The 15245-nt window shown below is 38.6% G+C and overlaps 1 protein-coding gene across 1 annotated transcript in view; it reads right to left on the reverse strand.

Annotated features, from left to right (window-relative positions):
- The window catches only part of LOC145248296 (U6 snRNA-associated Sm-like protein LSm5), a 166070-nt gene that overhangs the window by 67469 nt on the left and 83356 nt on the right, over positions 1–15245 (reverse strand). Inside the window, exon 2 of the mRNA XM_080110174.1 lies at positions 4532–4627. Coding sequence (XP_079966300.1) covers positions 4532–4627 — 96 coding nt within the window. The remainder of the gene's footprint in view (positions 1–4531; positions 4628–15245) is intronic.

Raw genomic sequence — 15245 nt, forward strand, 5'->3', positions numbered from 1 at the left:
TTCGAAAATGAGGCTACATCAAAGGGAGGTAACTCATTCTTATCCAGGGTTGCCAGATTGACCTTTTTAAAACCAAAATTTGTGAATTTGGCCTTTTTTTCCCTCAAAAAAAAAAAAAAAAAAAAAAAATGTAACATATAAACTAAGGGAACTAGCAGAATATTAAATAGATAAGGAATAAGTTTTAACTCGATCAACAAACAGAAGACAATTTGTAAAAGAAAGAAAAAAAAGATTTGAAAGGTTAATGAATACATGTTCAAGCTGTTAAAATGTTGCCATTTACTAGCCTCCCCACGAGGGTAGAGTTGGACACAGGGTCGGCTTTTAAAGTGGGGAAAATCCAGCTCTCCAAAAAGGGACACTCTTGATCGGAGCAAAAAGAAAAATTGTCCCAGTCATGAAGGATTTCTCCTACACTAATCGAGAACAAAAAAAGTGAAGCGTAAAAGTGACTCAAGTTTTGGCTTTAGCTAGCAAACGACGCATGTTAGGTGTCAGAGAGAAAATGAAGGAATATTTAAATAAAATGATCAGTTTATTTACCAATTCTGAAGAGAAATGAAAGGTTAAGAGATAAAGAGAGGGGGAAAATGGTATCAAGAGCAATACGGAGACATACACACAAGCGGATAGAGATAAAGACCAATATATATTTAGACACGCACACACATACATGCGAATACAGATTAAGACTGATATATTTTATTTTTACTTGGGAGTCACCACTTATCAAGGCCCAAAAGCCACTCAAGAGTAAGGGTTAATGACTGTAAGTAGGTAGTGTAGTAATTGTTAATGGTGTAAATTGAGAACAATTTGATTATTTATGGGGACGGTTCAACAAGAACTTGTTTACATTGGATTTGAAGGCTACCATGTTGTATTCAACCGGGAAGCAGGATAGCGGAACAATGTTTCACAGGCAGGTAGTTCTGGAAAAGAAGCTTTGTTCATGGAATCTGCGTTTAGATTTAGGCATAGATAAAGAGTGAGGGGAAATCGTTTATAATGGTTGTGACTAGTTGAGTGCTTTTTTTTGTGAAAGTTTGGCAAGTGGGGACCATAGACTGGAGTCCGTCAAGCTTTATATATATATATATTTGTTCACTGGTTTGGGGAAAGAATTCCATCAAAGCATTCGATTACAAAGAAAAAATTGCAATATAAGAAATTAATATTTATTTATTAAAAACTGTATAGAAGGTCAGAAAACATTGGTACCATCGGTTTCAAGCCTAACATAAGGGGGACCAGTTAATGGTAAATAATGTTAGGCTCTCGTCAGCCATATTGTTTAGACAGATATATATATATATATATATATATATATATATATATATATATATATATATATACACACACACATGGAAATTGAGAGAGAGACACACATACACTGTACGTTGGAAAAGAAACTCACACACAAAAAGAGAAAATAGCACTGATATTGGCCAAATCAACAATAACGGAAGATAGTGCAATCATCAATCATAAAATGGCTCATTTTTAACGAGAGGGTAAAAATGTCTTCATGATAACAATTCAATAATGATCAATTCAAGAATCTTGATTGATTAATTGATAAAAATATCTTTGCCAAACGTAGCCATGATCAAAACTAACGGGAACACCTTCAAAGAAGAGAAATAATGTCTATGTTGCAAGCGAAATGATTTCGTAATATTTTTACAGTCCATTTGAACATCTACGGTTGTTCTCTCTATTAGATAAATTAGCATAATTCAACCTTTTCTGAAGAGTTCTGCTTTAGATTGAAATGCAACAAACCCTTATATATATATATATATATATATATATATATATATATATATATATCTCCAAATTGATTTTTCTAAATTATCATTCATGTAACTAGAAATGAACGAATATTTTAAAAATGCGATTATGTCATAAAAAGTTGTTTTCACCGATTTATTTTGCGCCATATCAACCAGTAAAAATATAATAAACTAGTTGGCACTTATAACCTGGCACTTATAAATTATTTTTTGTACTTTTACTTATTATAAACTAGCCTGGGTGCCCGGCGTTGCCCGGGTGCTGGGAGGTGTGCACTGAGTAAAAACAAAAAAGTGGTAGTAGGTAGGCAGGCTCGAACCTGTACCACGAAGGAGGAAAAGAACATGGAAAAAAAAAACAAAAAAAAAAACGTGACGTCTTTGCTGTTACACCCATCGCCAAACTGGAAGTGATGTAGGTTTAAATAAAGGCTAGATAATTGAAAAGAGGGGATAACTTTTGAAAATATCGGCAAAAAAGTGACCCCTCCCTGTGCAAAAGTGCCCAGTTGAGGGTGAAGGAATTAATGTTTTTAGCTACTTTTTCGATATTTGTCTTGTCATCCGAAGGGTCGAGCTTCAAAATAATAATGATCTCGTGAAAATCCGTTGCCTCTGTCGAAAGTTTTAGGCAGACATACATACGCTTAAACAGATAGGTGAGGTTTATATTATAGACTGGGGGGGGGGGCCCGGCGTTGCCCGGATGTTTTTCGGTGTGTGTGCTCGGGCGGGGTGTTAATCTCAAAACATAAGAACATAAGAATAAGCGAAGTAAATATTTTAAAACTTAAAAAAAAAAAAAAAAAAAAAAAAATTCGAAGAAAAACACAAAAAAACTAACGTAACGTGATGTTAAAAAAAGAAAACGCGAAAATGAAAACAGAAAAACGAACGTTAAAACTTCTTTAAAAAATCTGAAAAAAAAAAAAATGGCTTAAATAACCCCGGGGTGTGTGTGGTCGGGCGAGAGGGTGGGGGTGGGTGTTAAAAAAACAGAAAAACAAACGTTAAAAAATCTGGAAAACACCTGAAAAATGGCTTAAATAACCCTGCTTCAATATTAAAATTTTAAAAATTGAAAAATAAAAAAGACATCCCACACCACGATTCGAACCCAAAACCTTTAGATAATGAGGCTGCGCTCTAAACAACTGAGCTAAGACGACATCGCCGAAATTGTGTCGCTTTTTCAAATCTTTAAAGTAAATCCGGTTAAGACGTCATTAGCGCATGCGTAGACCCGAATTCGTCATGAGAGGACAGTTTTTGCTGCTTTTTAAAGTTAAATATCATGGTATTGATTGATCATTAAATTAATTGAACCAATCACTATCCATAAAATTGCTGGATGTGAAAAGCTTTAAAACCATTTAATCCTTTAATATATAAATATTTTAAATATTTCCAAGGGAAATATTTTTTGTTGATTGTAATTAAAGAAACAAAGTAATCACACAAAATATTTCCTTACACAGAACAGGTATTTTCAAAAATAGACTGAGGGGAAAGGAAATATATTCATGTCAATCAATTCTCTATCTATATAAGAGCCAGGTACGTCCAAGGATGGAATACTGTTGTCACATCTGGGCAGGAGCTGCTAGAAAGGACTTGTCCTGCCTTGATAGAGTTCAAAATAGACTTCGTAGCCTCGTAGGAGATGTCCTTTTCTCCTCCTTGCAACCTCTATCTCACAGAAGAGATGTTGCGAGTTTGTCTCTGATGTATCGTTATTTTCATGGAAAGTGTTCAACTGAGCTTCAATCTATGGTCCCCCCTCGCCAAACTTTCACAAGAAACACACGTCTAGCTGTAAACACTATCAATAATTTCCCCCACTCTTTATCTGTGCCTAAACCTAAACGTAGATTCCATGAACAAAGCTTCTTTCTTAGAACTGCACGCCTGTGGAATTGTCTTCCGTTTTCCTGCTTTCCGGCTGACTACAATATGGTTGTGTTCAAGTCTAAAGTAAATAAGTTCTTGATGAGCCGTTCCATATAAGTTATTAAATTTACCAAATTTTCATTACTAATGATTACTATATTGACCAATTTCTACTGTACACTCTTTAACCCTTATCCTTGAGTGGCCTCTGGGCCTTGATAATGTGGTGATGCCTTTGTAAAAAAAAAAAAAAAAAAAAAAAAAAAATTAGCTACTTTGAATCAAGTATCGACGTTAGATAGGTTGCTATTTATAAGGGGGGGGATTTTTTTTTTTTTTTTTTTTTTTTTTATTCTGCCCGAATGAATAAGAGGGGATTTGCAGATTGCTTTGGTATGATGAGTGAAATCATGCCTTCATCATCTGAAAGTTTCATTTCTCTGTTACAGATATTGATAGTGTGAGAGTATAAAAAAGTAAGTCATGTCATGGAAGAGATGCATCATTGAATTCATGTTAAAAGTTCATTGAGAATAGTGGTAACTCTGCAGAAAAATAAATTCTGGAGCACAAAAGGTGGCTTATTTTAATAGTAACAGTCCTGTCTTCATAGTTTTTCAACTTTTTTTTAGTTAAAAAAAACAGGAGGATTTACTCTTGGAAAAACTCATTACTATGACGTTAAAAAATCCACAAAATTACTTTCTATATTTGATGAAAAATAATTGAAAGGAGATTAATTTTCTTACACTTGGCCGTAGTTGCACAATTTCAATCTACAAATTGCCATTCAAAAAAAAAAAAAAAAAAAAAATTTTTTTAAATAAATAAAATAAGGATACTGACAAAATCATCAAATCCCTGTAAGGAACCGACAATTTCTTTGTCATTCTTCATAATGATATGAATCCGTGAACCAATACATTTGTCAACCAATTCTGAAAAAAAAAAAAAAGAAAAAAAAAAAAATTATAGATCAAATGATAAAAATTGATAATTGTATCACAATTTCCATATTTTAATTCTTTTTGTTTGTTAAAACATTTTATATAGGGTGATTAAACAGACGAACTTTAAAATAAATCACACAAAAATATTTTTATTATACAAATATGTAGTCAATTCCAAAGATTAATTTTTGGTATTTATAATTTAAATACAATTTCTGGCATGTGGGCTTGCATGTAAATGGCATAATCTAGAGGTCCAAGTTTTACAAACTCTTTGCATTAAATTCAACTGTATTTCAGCAATAATGTAGTGAATGTTGTCTTCTAGGTGGTCTATTGTGTCTGGCTTATCAGTATAGACCTGGAACTACACATATTCCCAGAGAAAATAATCTAATTGGATTTAATAGCAAGAACGAAGTAGCCAGTTAACAGGTCCATTTTGAGAAATTATTCTTGCATCCAATGTTCCTCTCAGTAAATTGATTGCATCATTTGCAAACACTGTTCGGGTGTCAGTGTCTTGATGATGAATTGCTAAACCAAGCTGAACTCAAAACAACCGATAGTTGCCAACAATTAAAGAAAATAAATAAAGTTGTCAATTTAAAGCTCCCCGCTACTAAAGAAAAAAAAAAACAAAAACAAAAAAAACTATATTATTTGAATTATTAAGACATCTTGAATATTATTCTCACATTTTAGGATAATGGAACATCCAACTTTTTTTCAGATACATTTTTATAAACTAAAATATTTATCAAACTTGGGAATCTATACAAAATTTCCAAGTTCAACAAGATTCACGTGAAGAGGATAAAAAAATGTACACAGGAAGACATGAAAACAAATTAATGAAGGTCTGATTTTATGTAGGAAAATGTGGTTTCATCACAAACAAAACAAAACGTATTTATAAAAGCCGAACAACAATTGTGCTAATGATGTTGGAAAAGTTTGAATATGATGCAATATAGGAAACATTTTTAATGCAATGAGTAGCAGGCACAGTATACGAGTGTAAGGAGTTCTTTGCCTCCCTCTATTAATGACCCAGAAAAAACAATACCAAACGGAACTGAATATAAAAATAGAAAAATTAGAAATATAAATTGCTTTTCTTCAGAACATGGATTAAACTATGGCAAAACAAAATAACAAAAGAAATGTTTTTAGCAATCTTTTGTTAAGTTGTTCTGGTTAATGAAATAAGGAGAAATCTAACTTTACCTTATACATAAAAAAGACAGAGGAGGATGTGTGTCTTGTATTAAATAGAGAGAGAACATCAGGAGAGAGAGAGAGAGAGAACATAAGGGGAGAGAGAGAGAGAGAGAACATAAGGGGAGAGAGAGAGAGAGAGAACATAAGGGGAGAGAGAGAGAGAGAGAACATAAGGGGAGAGAGAGAGAGAGAGAACATAAGGGGAGAGAGAGAGAGAGAGAGAGAACATAAGGGGAGAGAGAGAGAGAGAGAGAGAACATAAGGGGAGAGAGAGAGAGAGAGAGAACATAAGGGGAGAGAGAGAGAGAGAGAGAACATAAGGGGAGAGAGAGAGAGAGAGAGAACATAAGGGGAGAGAGAGAGAGAGAACATCAGGGGAGAGAGAGAGAGAGAACATCAGGGGAGAGAGAGAGAGAGAGAACATCAGGGGAGAGAGAGAGAGAACATCAGGGGAGAGAGAGAGAGAGAACATCAGGGGAGAGAGAGAGAGAGAGAACATCAGGGGAGAGAGAGAGAGAGAGAACATCAGGGGAGAGAGAGAGAGAGAGAGAACATCAGGGGAGAGAGAGAGAGAGAGAACATCAGGGGAGAGAGAGAGAGAGAGAACATCAGGGGAGAGAGAGAGAGAGAGAACATCAGGGGAGAGAGAGAGAGAGAACATCAGGGGAGAGAGAGAGAGAGAGAACATCAGGGGAGAGAGAGAGAGAGAGAACATCAGGGGAGAGAGAGAGAGAGAGAACATCAGGGGAGAGAGAGAGAGAGAGAACATCAGGGGAGAGAGAGAGAGAGAACATCAGGGGGGAGAGAGAGAGAACATCAGGGGGGAGAGAGAGAGAGAACATCAGGGGGGAGAGAGAGAGAGAACATCAGGGGGGAGAGAGAGAGAGAACATCAGGGGGGAGAGAGAGAACATCAGGGGGGAGAGAGAGAACATCAGGGGGGAGAGAGAGAACATCAGGGGGGAGAGAGAGAACATCAGGGGGGAGAGAGAGAACATCAGGGGGGAGAGAGAGAACATCAGGGGGGAGAGAGAGAGAGAGAACATCAGGGGGGAGAGAGAGAGAGAACATCAGGGGAGAGAGAGAGAGAGAGAGAACATCAGGGGAGAGAGAGAGAGAGAGAACATCAGGGGAGAGAGAGAGAGAGAACATCAGGGGAGAGAGAGAGAGAGAACATCAGGGGAGAGAGAGAGAGAGAGAGAACATCAGGGGAGAGAGAGAGAGAGAGAGAACATCAGGGGAGAGAGAGAGAGAGAGAACATCAGGGGAGAGAGAGAGAGAGAGAACATCAGGGGAGAGAGAGAGAGAGAGAGAGAGAACATCAGGGGAGAGAGAGAACATCAGGGGAGAGAGAGAGAGAGAGAACATCAGGGGAGAGAGAGAGAGAGAGAACATCAGGGGAGGGAGAGAGAGAGAGAGAGAACATCAGGGGAGAGAGAGAGAGAGAGAACATCAGGGGAGAGAGAGAGAGAGAGAACATCAGGGGAGAGAGAGAGAGAGAGAACATCAGGGGAGAGAGAGAGAGAGAGAACATCAGGGGAGAGAGAGAGAGAGAGAACATCAGGGGAGAGAGAGAGAGAGAACATCAGGGGAGAGAGAGAGAGAGAACATCAGGGGAGAGAGAGAGAACATCAGGGGAGAGAGAGAGAACATCAGGGGAGAGAGAGAGAGAGAGAACATCAGGGGGGAGAGAGAGAGAGAGAGAGAACATCAGGGGAGAGAGAGAGAGAGAGAGAACATCAGGGGAGAGAGAGAGAGAGAGAACATCAGGGGAGAGAGAGAGAGAGAGAACATCAGGGGAGAGAGAGAGAGAGAGAACATCAGGGGAGAGAGAGAGAGAGAGAACATCAGGGGAGAGAGAGAGAGAGAGAACATCAGGAGAGAGAGAGAGAGAGAGAGAACATCAGGGGAGAGAGAGAGAGAGAGAGAACATCAGGGGAGAGAGAGAGAGAGAGAGAACATCAGGGGAGAGAGAGAGAGAGAGAGAACATCAGGGGAGAGAGAGAGAGAGAGAACATCAGGGGGGAGAGAGAGAGAGAGAACATCAGGGGGGAGAGAGAGAGAACATCAGGGGAGAGAGAGAGAGAACATCAGGGGAGAGAGAGAGAAAGAGAAAACGAGGAGAGAGAGAGAGAAAGAGAAAACGAGGAGAGAGAGAGAGAGAAAGAGAAAACGAGGAGAGAGAGAGAGAAAGAGAAAACGAGGAGAGAGAGAGAGAAAGAGAAAACGAGGAGAGAGAGAGAGAAAGAGAAAACGAGGAGAGAGAGAGAGAAAGAGAAAACGAGGAGAGAGAGAGAGAAAGAGAAAACGAGGAGAGAGAGAGAGAAAGAGAAAACGAGGAGAGAGAGAGAGAAAGAGAAAACGAGGAGAGAGAGAGAGCAAGAGAAAACGAGGAGAGAGAGAGAGAGCAAGAGAAAACGAGGAGAGAGAGAGAGAGCAAGAGAAAACGAGGAGAGAGAGAGAGAGCAAGAGAAAACGAGGAGAGAGAGAGAGAGCAAGAGAAAACGAGGAGAGAGAGAGAGAGCAAGAGAAAACGAGGAGAGAGAGAGAGAGCAAGAGAAAACGAGGAGAGAGAGAGAGAGCAAGAGAAAACGAGGAGAGAGAGAGAGAGCAAGAGAAAACGAGGAGAGAGAGAGAGAGCAAGAGAAAACGAGGAGAGAGAGAGAGAGCAAGAGAAAACGAGGAGAGAGAGAGAGAGCAAGAGAAAACGAGGAGAGAGAGAGAGAGCAAGAGAAAACGAGGAGAGAGAGAGAGAGCAAGAGAAAACGAGGAGAGAGAGAGAGAGCAAGAGAAAACGAGGAGAGAGAGAGAGAAAGAGAAAACGAGGAGAGAGAGAGAGAAAGAGAAAACGAGGAGAGAGAGAGAGAAAGAGAAAACGAGGAGAGAGAGAGAAAGAGAAAACGAGGAGAGAGAGAGAGAAAGAGAAAACGAGGAGAGAGAGAGAGAAAGAGAAAACGAGGAGAGAGAGAGAGAAAGAGAAAACGAGGAGAGAGAGAGAAAGAGAAAACGAGGAGAGAGAGAGAAAAAGAGAAAACGAGGAGAGAGAGAGAGAAAGAGAAAACGAGGAGAGAGAGAGAAAGAGAAAACGAGGAGAGAGAGAGAGAGAAAGAGAAAACGAGGAGAAAGAGAGCAAGAGAAAACGAGGAGAGAGAGAGAGAAAGAGAAAACGAGGAGAGAGAGAGAGAGCAAGAGAAAACGAGGAGAGAGAGAGAGAGCAAGAGAAAACGAGGAGAGAGAGAGAGAGCAAGAGAAAACGAGGAGAGAGAGAGAGCAAGAGAAAACGAGGAGAGAGAGAGAGAAAGAGAAAACGAGGAGAGAGAGAGAGAAAGAGAAAACGAGGAGAGAGAGAGAGAAAGAGAAAACGAGGAGAGAGAGAGAGAAAGAGAAAACGAGGAGAGAGAGAGAGAAAGAGAAAACGAGGAGAGAGAGAGAGAAAGAGAAAACGAGGAGAGAGAGAGAAAGAGAAAACGAGGAGAGAGAGAGAAAGAGAAAACGAGGAGAGAGAGAGAAAGAGAAAACGAGGAGAGAGAGAGAGAAAGAGAAAACGAGGAGAGAGAGAGAGAAAGAGAAAACGAGGAGAGAGAGAGAAAGAGAAAACGAGGAGAGAGAGAGAAAGAGAAAACGAGGAGAGAGAGAGAAAGAGAAAACGAGGAGAGAGAGAGAAAGAGAAAACGAGGAGAGAGAGAGAAAGAGAAAACGAGGAGAGAGAGAGAAAGAGAAAACGAGGAGAGAGAGAGAAAGAGAAAACGAGGAGAGAGAGAGAAAGAGAAAACGAGGAGAGAGAGAGAAAGAGAAAACGAGGAGAGAGAGAGAAAGAGAAAACGAGGAGAGAGAGAGAAAGAGAAAACGAGAAGAGAGAGAGAAAGAGAAAACGAGGAGAGAGAGAGAAAGAGAAAACGAGGAGAGAGAGAGAAAGAGAAAACGAGGAGAGAGAGAGAAAGAGAAAACGAGGAGAGAGAGAGAAAGAGAAAACGAGGAGAGAGAGAGAAAGAGAAAACGAGGAGAGAGAGAGAAAGAGAAAACGAGGAGAGAGAGAGAAAGAGAAAACGAGGAGAGAGAGAGAAAGAGAAAACGAGGAGAGAGAGAGAAAGAAAAAACGAGGAGAGAGAGAGAAAGAGAAAACGAGGAGAGAGAGAGAAAGAGAAAACGAGGAGAGAGAGAGAAAGAGAAAACGAGGAGAGAGAGAGAAAGAGAAAACGAGGAGAGAGAGAAAGAAAACGAGGAGAGAGAGAATGAAAACGAGGAGAGAGAGAAAGAAAACGAGGAGAGAGAGAATGAAAACGAGGAGAGAGAGAAAGAAAACGAGGAGAGAGAGAATGAAAACGAGGAGAGAGAGAAAGAAAACGAGGAGAGAGAGAAAGAAAACGAGGAGAGAGAGAAAGAGAAAATGAGGAGAGAGAGAAAGAGAAAATGAGGAGAGAGAGAAAGAGAAAATGAGGAGAGAGAGAAAGAGAAAATGAGGAGAAAGAGAAAGAGAAAATTGGGAGAGAGAGAAAGAGAAAATTGGGAGAGAGAGAAAGAGAAAATGAGGAGAGAGAGAAAGAAAATGAGAGAGAGAAAGAAAATGAGAGAGAGAAAGAGAAAATGAGGAGAAAGAGAAAATGAGGAGAGAGAGAAAATGAGGAGAGAGAGAAAATGAGGAGAGAGAGAAAATGAGGAGAGAGAGAAAATGAGGAGAGAGAGAAAGAAAATGAGGAGAGAGAGAAAGAAAATGAGGAGAGAGAGAAAGAAAATGAGGAGAGAGAGAAAGAAAATGAGGAGAGAGAGAAAGAAAATGAGGAGAGAGAGAAAGAAAATGAGGAGAGAGAGAATGAAAATGAGGAGAGAGAGAATGAAAATGAGGAGAGAGAGAAAGAAAATGAGGAGAGAGAGAAAGAAAATGAGGAGAGAGAGAAAGAAAATGAGGAGAGAGAGAAAGAAAATGAGGAGAGAGAGAAAGAAAATGAGGAGAGAGAGAAAGAAAATGAGGAGAGAGAGAAAGAAAATGAGGAGAGAGAGAAAGAAAATGAGGAGAGAGAGAAAGAAAATGAGGAGAGAGAGAAAGAAAATGAGGAGAGAGAAAGAAAATGAGGAGAGAGAAAGAAAATGAGGAGAGAGAGAAAGAAAATGAGGAGAGAGAGAGAAAGAAAACGGAGAAAAGAGAAAGAAAACGGAGAGAAGAAGAGAGAAACAAGAAAGAGAGAAACAAGAAAGAGAGAAACAAGAAAGAGAGAAAAAACCAAAAAAGATCGAAAGGCAAGAGAGATCGAGAGACAAGAGAAAGAAAAAAAGAAAATGAAACAAAAAAAAACGACAACGAAAAAGAAAAAAGGAAAGGAAAGAAACAACAAAGAAAAAGGAAAGCGGAAAACAAAGAAAAAAGACAAAGAAAAAAAACTCTGTAAAAGTCAACACTTAAGGTAGAGATCTTTAAAGAAGTATTAAAAGCATTCCATCCTCATTACTTGTCCAACCGAAAGAATAGTCTGCAGCCTATAATGCTCATGCAAAATCTTGAGTCATTCGGTAAAAGAAGGGCAGGAATCCACGAAATTTTGAGTCATTCGTTCTGTATCGAAATCACAATTCAAGTTAAGACGATGACACAAGAATGAGAAAGCCATAGAAATTACTGCAATTCAGCAGACCATCTTTATTGTTGCCGCCAGTTTCAAAAATAGTTCGATGATACGCAAGTATTAAAAGTTCTGCTCCCGTTTCTCATTCTTTTCATTTTCAAATGTTCTTTTCCTATATTTTTGTCGATGGTCTGCAATTCCTTCAAAAGGCGACTGAAGTTAAAAATATTTATTTACTTTTTATAATGTTGACCCCCCCCCCAAAAAAAAAAACAATGAAATGGGGATTGTTCTTCGTGTTAATAAAGTATGATTGGATAAATACAACCAACTAAATAATGTATGTGTGGTGCAATTTTACAGTATTTATTTTAAGAGAGTATGAACAAAAGCAAATGTGAGAGACACGAAGAGCACATATGCAGAGAGAGAAAAGGAGACTGAAACGGAGAGAGAGAGACTGAAACAGAGAGGAAGATGAAGAGAGAGAGAGACTGAAACAGAGAGGCAGATGAAGAGAGAGAGAGACTGAAACAGAGAGGCAGATGAAGAGAGAGAGAGACTGAAACAGAGAGGCAGATGAAGATAGAGGGAGACTGAAACAGAGAGGCAGATGAAGAGAGAGAGAGAATGAAACGGAGAGAGATGGCTAGACAGAAAGTGAGAGAGATGGCTAGACAGAAAGTGAGAGAGATGGCTAGACAGAAAGAGAGAGAGATGGCTAGACAGAAAGAGAGAGAGATGGCTAGACAGAAAGAGAGAGAGATGGCTAGACAGAAAGAGAGAGAGATGGCTAGACAGAAAGAGAGAGAGATGGCTAGACAGAAAGAGAGAGAGATGGCTAGACAGAAAGAGAGAGAGATGGCTAGACAGAAAGAGAGAGAGAGATGGCTAGACAGAAAGAGAGAGAGATGGCTAGACAGAAAGAGAGAGAGATGGCTAGACAGAAAGAGAGAGAGATGGCTAGACAGAAAGAGAGAGATGGCTAGACAGAAAGAGAGAGATGGCTAGACAGAAAGAGAGAGATGGCTAGACAGAAAGAGAGAGATGGCTAGACAGAAAGAGAGAGATGGCTAGACAGAAAGAGAGAGATGGCTAGACAGAAAGAGAGAGATGGCTAGACAGAAAGAGAGAGATGGCTAGACAGAAAGAGAGAGATGGCTAGACAGAAAGAGAGAGATGGCTAGACAGAAAGAGAGGGGGAGAGAGAGATGGCTAGACAGAAAGAGAGGGGGAGAGAGAGATGGCTAGACAGAAAGAGAGGGGGAGAGAGAGATGGCTAGACAGAAAGAGAGGGGGAGAGAGAGATGGCTAGACAGAAAGAGAGGGGGAGAGAGAGATGGCTAGACAGAAAGAGAGGGGGAGAGAGAGATGGCTTGACAGAAAGAGAGGGGGAGAGAGAGATGGCTTGACAGAAAGAGAGAGGGAGAGAGAGATGGCTTGACAGAAAGAGAGAGGGAGAGAGAGATGGCTTGACAGAAAGAGAGAGGGAGAGAGAGATTGCTAGACAGAAAGAGAGAGGGGGAGAGAGATGGCTAGACAGAAAGAGAGAGGGAGAGAGAGATGGCTAGACAGAAAGAGAGAGGGAGAGAGAGATGGCTAGACAGAAAGAGAGAGGGAGAGAGAGATGGCTAGACAGAAAGAGAGAGGGAGAGAGAGATGGCTAGACAGAAAGAGAGGGGGAGAGAGAGATAGCTAGACAGAAAGAGAGGGGGAGAGAGAGATGGCTAGACAGAAAGAGAGGGGGAGAGAGAGATGGCTAGACAGAAAGAGAGGGGGAGAGAGAGATGGCTAGACAGAAAGAGAGAGGGATAGAGAGATGGCTAGACAGAAAGAGAGAGGGAGAGAGATGGCTCGACAGAAAGACAGAGTGCGTTTTAGGCCTTCATAAGTAATTACGGTTCAAAAAAATGAGAAAAAACATTACCGGATCTATATAATTTTTTTCTTTTTGTTTATGTCTTTATTCCCATTAACCAAATGTTATTGCAGTTTCTATAAAAATGTTCATCATATTGTCCAACTTTCAACATTAATTTCTTCCCGATATATTCCAGAGTTTTACGGAAAATCGTTTAATACAAATTTTCAATTCGAACGTGTTCGATAGAAATCGGTAAATTCGAATGCTTAAAAGTCGCTGAACCTCTTTACGCCATTTCAAGTGGTTCCATTAACACGTTTGTTACGAGTGCTGCCAAAACTTGACTTCTTAACCATAAAACGTTACTTAAGTGTTAAAATGCATTTAAGAAAAAAATAAAATAAATGTTTTATTTATTTTTTTTTTTTTTTAATCTTTGTTCGTTTTTAAATTACTGAAATGCAACGTTGGTCAGGAGCAACAATTTCAAACTTGAATTTTAGAGGGAAATTTTTATCACTTTATTTTATTTATTATTTTTTTTCTTAATTATTTGGTTTTAGCAAGCATGTCTGGCATTGTTCAGGCGAAGAGTGATAACATAAAATAAAAAGTTGCAATTCAGGATGACCCACCCCACCATGCTTTTCCCAAACTGAAAGAATTTTTAAATCCAATTTCGAGTTTCATTAACATTCACTCCTCTCCCTCTTTATCTCACACATAACCGCCAATTTTCCCCTCCTGCATTCGTCGTGTAATCAGCAGTACAATGCACTTTGCTTGCTTATTTGGCATTTCTGATATCCAATTCATAATTTTAAGGGTTTAATATATAGTCATATATATATATATATATATATATTACACACACACACACACACACACACACACACACACACACACACACACACACAATTAAAAATGTGAAACAAAAAAGAAAATAAAAAAACAGATTCCCGGTCAACACAGATGGGGTTCAGCTAGTGGTATATAAATTGGCTTAAGTAGTGAAAAAACAACGGAGACACTGCTAAACAATGTTCCCATTTTCTAAAATTTAAATTTCGGGGGGGGGGGCCAAAACATATATTAAATGCAAAAATCAAATAAAAATTAATTAAAAAAAAACGCAAATACAAACAAAACAAAAACAAAACAAAAACAAATATAAAAACAAAAATTACAAAAACAATTACAAAAAAGTAATTGCAAAAAAAAAAAAGAAAAATAACATTGCATATAAATGAAACACAAAAACGATATAACGCAATTTGATTTTTCTCATGAAGATCAAACAACGTCTCAAATTTTAATTTTAAAAAATCTGTAGCAATCATTATTTGAGCCCTGCTCAGTTAACATTGAGTGTTTAAAAAATGGCATTTTGAAAAAAGAAAAAGAAAAAAAAAATGAAAGTTCACATATATAGGAAGTGTGAATTTGAGACGGTTTCCTTTTATTTGTTTAAAATTTAACGAACAGTACGAAATCCTGGCTATATAAAGATAGCAAACAGGTCGGTTTGATTAAGTTGAAATTAGGAGCACACGCTTTTTAACCCGACGAATACAAGACTTACATTGTAACGCTTTCGATTCATTAGATCAAAATGGAAACCTTGACAACTAAAATAAATGATTTTACACTGAAAACCTACAAAAACTAAAAAGACAAGATGAAAAACGGAAACGCACAAAAGGGCAATGTGTAAAAAACACAAGGACAGAAGATCCTACATTTCTCCGTGTTGCATTTTATTTCAGTCGAAGTTCTCAAATCAAGTTGGCCCCCTTTTTTTTGGAGGGGGGGGGGGGAAGGGTTAATCAACACTTGATCTTTAAATGAGATTTCTACATATTCGAATATTTCATTGAAGTTCACCTTTACCTCTAAAACACTAAGTTAATAAAAGGTAAGACCACAATTTTCCTCTTGCCAACTGACCATTTAAATATGTT

This window comes from Euprymna scolopes, chromosome 26 (assembly GCF_053919585.1).
Source record: "Euprymna scolopes isolate OS-2025 chromosome 26, ASM5391958v1, whole genome shotgun sequence".
In the NCBI taxonomy this organism is placed as follows: Eukaryota; Metazoa; Mollusca; class Cephalopoda; order Sepiida; family Sepiolidae; genus Euprymna; species Euprymna scolopes.